Source organism: Pristis pectinata, chromosome 9 (genome assembly GCF_009764475.1).
Source record: "Pristis pectinata isolate sPriPec2 chromosome 9, sPriPec2.1.pri, whole genome shotgun sequence".
NCBI classification, from domain to species: domain Eukaryota; kingdom Metazoa; phylum Chordata; class Chondrichthyes; order Rhinopristiformes; family Pristidae; genus Pristis; species Pristis pectinata.
The window spans coordinates 86,153,275-86,162,378 of NC_067413.1; the positions used below are offsets into that span (position 1 = coordinate 86,153,275).

At 42.9% G+C, this 9,104-nt stretch overlaps 1 protein-coding gene across 1 annotated transcript; it reads right to left on the reverse strand.

Annotated features, from left to right (window-relative positions):
* Window positions 1–3,328: 3,328 nt before the first annotated feature.
* On the reverse strand, window positions 3,329–7,046 carry hey1 (hes-related family bHLH transcription factor with YRPW motif 1). Its single transcript, XM_052023188.1, has 5 exons — window positions 6,790–7,046; window positions 6,428–6,503; window positions 6,230–6,313; window positions 5,933–6,014; window positions 3,329–5,250 (listed from the first exon to the last, which is right to left on the reverse strand). The coding sequence occupies exons 1-5, from the start codon at window positions 6,873–6,875 to the stop codon at window positions 4,670–4,672; spliced, it is 909 nt and encodes a 302-aa protein (XP_051879148.1). The 5' UTR covers window positions 6,876–7,046; the 3' UTR covers window positions 3,329–4,669.
* Between the last annotated feature and the right edge of the window lie 2,058 nt (window positions 7,047–9,104).

Genomic DNA, 9,104 nt, shown 5'->3' on the forward strand with positions numbered 1-9,104 from the left:
GAGGGGTTCTTGAAACACTTGTAGACACTGCCCTTGAGAAACCCTGTCAATCTCTCATTCCCAAAGCTCTACCTTCTTTGTCTCATCCTCGACTCCTTGTTCTACTCTGCTGTGACTCCCCATTCCCTCAGAATTCCTCTTGTAAATGGCTCATCAGCTCATAGAGTCACAGAGCACAGAAATAGACTCTTCAGCCCACTGTGTCCATGCCAGCCATCAGGTACTTTTCTATACTAATCCCATTTTCCAGAACTCGGCCCCATAACATTCCATGCTATGGCACTTCAAGTACTCATCCAAATACTTAACTGTGATACGAATTGTTATAACATCAAGTCTATGCCAATTCTCAGAACAGTCCCATCAATCCCACTCCCCCACTTATTTCCCTGTAACCCATTCTCTCTCAATCAACTTCACCCTGATTCTCCACACTTATAACATCATCTACAAGGCTCAAATCAGTAGTGTGATAAGACACTCTCCACTTGTCTGGATGAGTGCAGCTTCAACAACACTCAACAAGCTCAACACCATACAGGACATAGCAGCCCACTAGATAGGCCCCCCATCCACAACTATTCACTCACTCCACCACAGACACACAGTAGCAGCAGTTTGTACCAGCTACAGGATGCACTGCAGCAACTCACCAAGACTCCTTAGACAGCACCTTCCAAACCCACAATCTCTACCAGATAGAAGGGCAAAGGCACAAAGGCATGGGAAAACCACCAGCCGGAAGTTGCCCTCCAAGCCACACACCATCCTGACTTGGGAATATGTCACCATTCCTTCACTGTCTCAGGGTCAAAATCCTGGAATTCTCTCCCTAACAGCATTGTGGGTGTACCCACACCTCAATGACTGCAGCCATTCAAGAAGGCAGCTCACCACCACCTTCTCAAGGGCAACTAGAGATGGACAATTAAATGCTAACTCAGCCTGAGAAGCCAATAACCCTTAAATGAATATAACAAGAAACATGCTGTTCCAGATTTCAACCATCATCAGGGTGAAAAGGTTCTTCCTCAAGTCCCCCCCCCCCCCCCCCCCCCCCAAACCTTGCCTCCTGGTTGCAGACATCTCTGCTAAGGGAAAAAAATTCTCTCCATCTACTCTCTCCATGCCTTTCATAGTTTGGTGTACCTCAATCCTCACTCCAAAAAAATCCTACCCAGCCATCGATTTTTTCCCACAGCTGGAAAGCTCTATCACAGGCAACATCCTGGTGAATGTCCACAGCACCCTCTCCAGTAAACCACATCAGTGTAACAACCAGAAGTGCATGGTCCTTCAGCTGTGGCCAAACTGATGTTTTATGAAGTTATAAACCCCTTTGCTATTATATTCTATGCCCCAGCAAATGAAGGCAAGTATCCTGTACACCTTCTTAACCATCTTACCTACTTATACTGCTGCCATCGAGCATCCATGTTCAGATACGTCAAGGTTCCTCAGTACTTCCTAGGGTCCGGCCATTCAACGTGAACACCCTACCCTTATTAGTCCTCACAAAATACATCACCTCACATTTTGTAAGATTAAATTCAATCTGCCATTACTCCGCCCATCTTTCCAACACACCAATATTACATGCAGCCAAAGACTACATTCCTCATTATCAACACCACCACCAATTTTCATGTCATCTGTGAACTTTCTAATCATACCTTCTACATTCACATCCAGATCGCTGATGCCGACAGCAAACAGAACATTCTCTGCAGTTCACCACTGAACACGGGCTTTGAATCGCAAAAACTACCTTGACCATTATGCTCTGCTTCCTATCACAAGCCAATTTTGCATCCATTTGGCTAAATTGTCCTAAATCCCACAGTCTCTATCCTTTTGGACCAGTCTCCCATGTGGGACCTTGTCATAGGGCTTACTGAAGTCCAAGCAGATTCCTTCAACCATATTACTCTCATCCACATACTTAGTCACCTCCTTGAAAATTTGAATCAAGTTAGACAGGAGAAAAGCTGTGCTGACTATTCTTGATTGATCCCTTCTTCTAGTGCAGATTAATCCTGCCCCCTGGAATTTTTCCAGTAATTTCCATATCACTGATGTTAGACTCACTGGCCTACAATTATCTGGCTTATCCCTACTGCCCTTCTTGAATAAATGTACCACATGTGCTGATCTCCAGTCATCCACCACTTCTTCTGTGACCGGAGATTTGAACACTTCTGTCCAACTCCCCCAGTGTCTCTGCTGTTTTGCTCCAACTCCTTGTTAATCACTTCTTCTACCTGTTCCCACCAAACCCACATTCCCACCTTCCGAAGCTGACACTGACTCCTCACCATCTTTCTGCTAACCATCCTGTCTGGAAATGTTTCCCACATCATCCGGCACCATTGTGTCCTCCCTCCCTCATTCTAATGTGCTTCAGATCTGGTTTCATAGTCTTCCAAAGCATACCAGTCTACTTGAGGGATAGATTTACCCCTCCCCAACCCATGGCCTATCTGAACCCATTCCCACTGACTTTTTACCAGATTGGGGTAAGCATGAGAAAAATCTCGTTCAAGAATGATCTTAACAGCACAACCCCTCCCTTACCCCTCCCTTCACCACCTGCAGTTGCCAAGTTACCAGACCCGGCAATCCAACATATAGTCCCCTCAGACTGCTGGCAACTAGAGTAAGGCAATATTTCCATTGCACGTTGTCACTGAATGCTGGACATTGGAGCTCTCTGTCACAGCACTGGAGAGTCTGCCTGTTCTATTCATATGGAAATACAGACGAGGTCAGAGGTTGAAGGAAGTGGGTCATTCCCAGTATAAACACAAATCCCAACCAGAAATAAGGGAAGAAAAACAAGTAAACCTTTGGACAAAATTGTATCCAAGTGAAGGATAGCAAAGCATCCTCTATTGTTGTTTACAAATTTTGCTTGTTCTGTGGCTCGGCATCCTTAATGCAGCATTTGAAATCTCTTTTGAAACAAATTCAATCCCAGTTATTGTGATCATAAGGTATGGTTGTATGTGCTAACCACTTTGTATTGGCCTGTTGTTTGTACGAAATTACTCTTTAGAGCCTGGGGTGGAACAGAATTACAGAAAAGAGTAGATGCAGTTTCAATCTGGTCCTACTGCCGAGCCAAAATATAAATGGTAATGACAAATAAACAGATTTAGAAGTGGTCAATGTAGTTTTCATTGCTTGAGTCATGGAACTTCCCAACATTGAAATGAAGTCTGGAAATCCATCATTAAATATACCAGATTAAACATGTTCATACTCACAATCAGGAATTGTAAACATAAATGATTCTTAGAAAAGAAAACACACTAACAAGAAATTATCCTCAATTGCACTTGTAGTTTATTATTTCATCTGCTTAGTATTGTCAACACACGCCAGAACACAGTAACCGACACTACACCTTGCTTTACCTTCCAAAAATTAATGGCTTCGGCACTGGAAAGTACTTCAGTGCTTCATACTCACAGAAACAAAGCTGGAAATCTGATTTGTCCTCGCTCCATTAAGCAACATAAAATATAAAATATCACTGTAAAGATTAAAATCTACATTATTTAAGCAGTTTATTTAATAACTAAAGAAACCAGCATATTGACCTTATCAAATTGACCTCCTTGTTTTAGCTCTTTTATTGTTTAAGGCATGTAATGTTGACCTTGTAGCTTCTCATGTACAGATGTACCTACATAATAAATAGATGTATGATGCCACTGTTGATTAAAAGAAATTGCTAAGTCTGAGATATTTGAGGGGTAGTAAGTTAATATTTTCAGGCAACGTTTAATTAATCTAATAAGCAAAACATATATCCTAACCTCAAGTTGTGTATACATACACACACGCACATGCATGCACGCACGCAAGAACAGTCTTCCACACACATTCTCACATGTGCTCACACATGCATGCACACACACAAAAACACTGTCACAAGTGCACACACACGCGCAATACACACGTGAGCAAAACAGTGCAGGCATGTATGCACACGCACAAAAACGGGCATATCACCCACACACACACACAGTCACACAAACATACGCACATGGTCACACACAGACACGCACACACGCGAGCCTTTGCAATGAAAATTTCTTTTTGTTGCAAAACAACCTGACTTGATTTAAAAGATGTATTCTTTTTAAAACTTAACTAACTATTCTTATTTGGGAATAAACAATAGGATTTAAGTCACAAGACAAATAAATTTAATCCAATTCTTTATATTAGACTTCTTTAAAAAATGAATAACTTTATACTCAAAGCTTCAAGGAAGCTGATAATAAAGATGTCTGAAATGATCTCTAGAGCCTTGACACAAAGTAGCAGATAGCTTGTTTAGACTAATCTCTCTAGTAAAATGAATTGCTAGAACCTTGCAACCAAAAGTAGAACACTTCAACAATGAAAGGATCAAAATGCTCACATAGGAATATTATGAATATTATTTATAACACTATGAGTTAAAGAGGCGATCTAAATAGCCAGGTTCACTGGACTTCAAATTGTTGTGAAGTTGTACACTATTTGCCTGCAGTGAACTCAAAGAATGTCTTTAACATTCCAGGGCAGTTATGTTGATAATAGCTCAGCTCAGCTGAGTTTAAACTAAGTAGTCACTACCTCTGTCAGTTTAAGGAAGGAAAATCCTTCGGAAGAGTCTTTAGAAAGCGCCGATCTCTGTCCCCCAGGGTCTGTAGGGCTTGCCGATGTTGTTTGTTGGAGTCGGAGCTGATGAACTGAATGTACTGGGAGAAATCAAAGGGAAAGTGCTGAAAGACAGAGGGAATGCAGATAAGGATGACATTGAGAACAAAGGGGGGGACAGTTTTGTGGAGGAGGTAACCACTGGAATGACTGGACCAACACTGCAACTGGGAGCCACCCTATGTGGAGACGTATCTGTGTGTGAGGAGGTTCCGATCCGGTTTTGATGGTGAGGCTCTGTCGAGGCAGTATTACTATTGTTATGGACAACCTGTGGCATCAGGAGCGGATGCAGATGGTGATGTGGGTGGTGACTGAAGCCATTGCCCCAGGAAAGATGTCCGATGCTTGGTGGGGCAGTGCTTGCAGCTTCTCTCTGCGATGCATAGTTGTTGAGATGAGAGACCAGACGCACTCGGAGTGGATCGGAGTTTTCTAGGCCTTCAATTATACTCAAGTAGCGAGCCACTTCAGCCAAACATTCTCGAAATCCCAGGCTGCGGTAGTCCATGGCTAGAGCATGAGCATCAAAATAACCTAAAAAATCAGATAAAAATGTTTTATTTTATAAATTACACAATAATAGTTATGTATTTTATACAATTTTATTTTATACAATAAAGTTTTATACAATAGTAATTATGCAGTCACTTCTGGAGACTTCTGAAGTTTTGTTTACAAAGGGGCTTTCTTACAAAAGGAATCTCATTTGCACTATTCTAAAATAAAAATAACTTGCATTTTTATGGTGAGTTTAACACGGTAAAAAAAATCATAGCTGCAAAATCAGACAAAATGGCCACTGAGACAATAAAGAATAAATTAGAGCAGTTTGGTTAAAAGGGTAAATTTTAGAGTATCTTAAAGAAGTTTCATCCAAGATTTATTTTTAGCTAGTCCCCATTAATAACTTTAAAATTAAAACAAGCTCATGTTCTCGGCTCAGAAGTACCCTTCACTTAATGGAAGTTTCTAGACATTGCATAAAATATGTAAACGTTAACTCAATTTATAACAGCAAAGTTGGGGTGGGATAATCAAACTGGTGAAGCTTGAGATATGGATTAAGAAGTTGTTCTCTAAAGTTCTGCACAGCCATACAGAAACCAGCTAGAAATTAAATAATGACTTCAATTTCAAACGAAAGCCCAGACATCAGTTGAGTGTCCTGCATTATTCAAGTAGTGGGTATATATAAGAAATACCAACGAACTGTTACCTTTGCCACCGGCCGCATGCAGCATCTTCAAGTGATCAACAGTCATTTGCAAAATTTCTGCTTTTTCCAGTTTGGCGGATCCCTGCCAACAGAGGTAGTAGCTACAATTAAATCTGAGTGAAACTGACTTGTCCAAATACTGACCTGCACGTACACAATTTACTTATTGCAAGAATGCGTTTGATTGCGAATTAGCTTTACTTGACTCTTGGAAGTGCTCAGATAGACTTTTTTAGAGCAACTTAGTTGATTTTGTTGCAATTGTTTTAAGTTGAAAATTAAAACTTTTTCACATACCTGTTTCTCATAAGCGCTCGGCACCAGTCTTCGTAGTTCAGACAAGCTGTTATTAATACGATCCCGGCGACGTTTTTCTATGATCTATGTAAAACAGTTTTGTTTTTAATTCGTCAGGCAGAACACGTACGGACAATTCTGGTTCAGATTTGCCACAGCGAAAGCGCTCCCCTTTCTCAAGGTGACTGTGAAACTTACCCCGCGTCTCCTCTTCCTGGCCAGGACCTGCGAGGAGGTGCTGGGGGACATGGAGCCCGTGGCTGTGCTGGAGTTCCTGAAATTCAATCCGGCAAACCGGAATCAGCATTTTAACACAGAGGTTCTGCGGAAAGTTTACTTCGATCTGAAATTTGCAGACCGAGGAAAACAAACCAATAATAAAACACAACTTTCAGAAATGTGTGTTTTATGTGTTGTGTGTTAAATGTGTTAAATATGTGCAGCAAAGATTTTAATGCGTGCAATTAATATTTTGCATAATTTAAATAAAATCTATTCAACCTCTGGATTTCAGAATAAACTATCATCTCTATTAAAATTCTACTAACATTAAGCATTACCCATTTTCATCGGCGCTTTCTTTCTCTACTTCGATCGTTTCGTCCAATTCACTGTCCGATGAGCTGTAATCGTGAGTTCTCTTCATGTTTGGTTCAATTGTTCCCGTGCGTCCTATAACATTAATGGAGCTTTGCAGCAGATATTGTCCGCTCCGCTGCCTGCAGTAGACTGGTAGCTTTTCCCACGGTATTGCACTTACCAACTCCTCCAGTGACCTGTCAGCCCCCCGCCGCTGGTGGCGGCGATTGACAGCCCGCGCGGCCCATTCGCCCAGCGCCCGCGCTCCGGGGGCCGGGCTCCTGATTGACAGCTCCGCCCTTCAACGGGGGAGGGGGAGGGGAAGACGCGGCCGTCCGGAGCCGCCGCGTCGCCATTGGCCGAGGCCGCCGTCCCGCCCCCCCCTCCTCCTTGCGGGGGTGGCGGCCAATCAGCTCGCGCCGCCCGCGGCTCAAACGTCAAGCACGCGCAGGTCGTGGGAAAGTTGCAGCGGCGGGCGGCGCGGGCCAATCAGAGCCGGCGGCTGTCGGGCGTTCGAATGTAAGTAGCAATTGGCCTGGGCGACTGTCGGTCTGCGGCGGACCGTGTGAACGGTAACATTAGCCCGCTCCGAGGCACGCCAGCCAATTCCAGCAGCAGCAGCGCCGCCCCTCCCTCCAACTCATTGTGCACTGCACACTGGCCCGGCTCACTCACACCATTCATTTTGTGTGGAGACATCCGCACTGCTGGGGGGGGGGGGGGGGAGAGAGAGAGAAAGGCAAACCCAACCCGCCTTCTCCAGTTTCATTTATACAAAGGATACGCGATGGGAACCATTGCAAGACAGGGCTTCACTGCACGCACTGATCAAAACAGCGCAGCTAGAAAGCACGGTTCGCTCAAATGCACGAAGTGCTCTGGGGTCCAAAGATTATAAGATGCAACATCCACTCCGTATTTATAGCCATGCGTGCCAAGAATGGTTAGGAAATGCAAATTATTTCACGTTTAGCGAATAAGCACTTGAGCCCAAATTTGTCTTTGTCAGAACGCCGCTGTTTATATTATGATGTGCCAAGTCGTGATGTAATAAAAAAAATACCGCGGGTCATTAAAACACAGACACGGCACTTTGCAGCACCACAATTTCAACTAAAAACCAAACACAAAACTGCAGATGCTGGAAATCAGAAACAAAAACTGCCAGAAAAAAAACTCCAGGGGTCAGGCAGCGTCCGTGGAAAGAGGAACAGTCAACGTTTCTGCGTCTGCGACCCTCGCACGGAACGGAGTTCGTGACCACAACCACCGCACCCGAGGAAGAACAGAATGTGGCACTACACGAGGGCAGAAAGTTGAAGAGAAAGAAAGATTTGCATTTGTATAGCACCTTTAACGGATGAAGTCCTTGCAGTCACCGTTGTATTGTCGGAAATGCGGCAGTCACTGCACAGTGAGCTCCCACGTGTCGCAATGTAACAATAACCATCAGATCTGTCTTGGCAGTGTTGCTTGAACGGTAAATATTGTCTTGGTCACAAACAATAAGTCAATGTGTTTCATTGAAATTGTGTCACGGGATATTTGACAACCACCACAGAGTTGACAGCCTTGTCTCATCTAAAAGTGGGCACCTCTGACATTGTGGCATTCACTGACTACTGCTGTATCCACCTCAATTTACGCATTTGGAGTGGGACAATGTTTGATAAACCAATTATTTTATTAAAGATACAGTCTCATATACATTTCAATCTTTGGGCATTCTTCATATGTAAATCTAGATAACATATCTTGGCAGAATTATACTGAGGAGATAATCAAAGGTAAGGAAATATTCACCATCAACACCCACAGCTGAAGATTTCCAGGTTGAGCAACTCTAAGCTGGGTTCAGCTGTGTGGCATTCCAAGCTCTTAATATACCACTGACATAGGCTAGTGGGTCTGCACTTATCAGGCCTTGACTTTCCAGGACTTTAATGGCAGAGGTTACTGGCAGATAAATACAAACCAGAAAATCCCAGCTACTCTATCCAAGTTCATACTACTAAGAAGAACCACTCATTTAGTAAGCGATCATGCCCACAAAACACTTTAGGGGGTAAATAATAGTGTTTGGATACACTTTCAACATATTTAATTTCACAAGTAGTGTGTTAAGAGATTGCAGGATAAATATGTGAGCATTCTAGGTTAGATAAAGTATATGAACTGCATTTCATTAACTATTTTCACTACTGCAAATAATATGAGGGATAGGCATAGTAGCTACAAAGGAAAGGTATGAAACCATAATTTTGCCATATAGTGAAGAAGTTACTGTAATTGGAAT

Bases quoted from the DNA above. Each gene is read 5' to 3' on its own strand.
- hey1 (XM_052023188.1), bottom strand. From the start codon at position 6,875: ATGAAGAGAACTCACGATTACAGCTCATCGGACAGTGAATTGGACGAA. The intron at 6,015-6,229 runs GTATGTGAAAAA...CTCTGTTGGCAG, and splicing joins CGAGCGCTTATGAGAAACAG to GGATCCGCCAAACTGGAAAA. The intron at 5,251-5,932 runs GTAACAGTTCGT...CTGATTTTTTAG, and splicing joins GCATGCGGCCGGTGGCAAAG to GTTATTTTGATGCTCATGCT.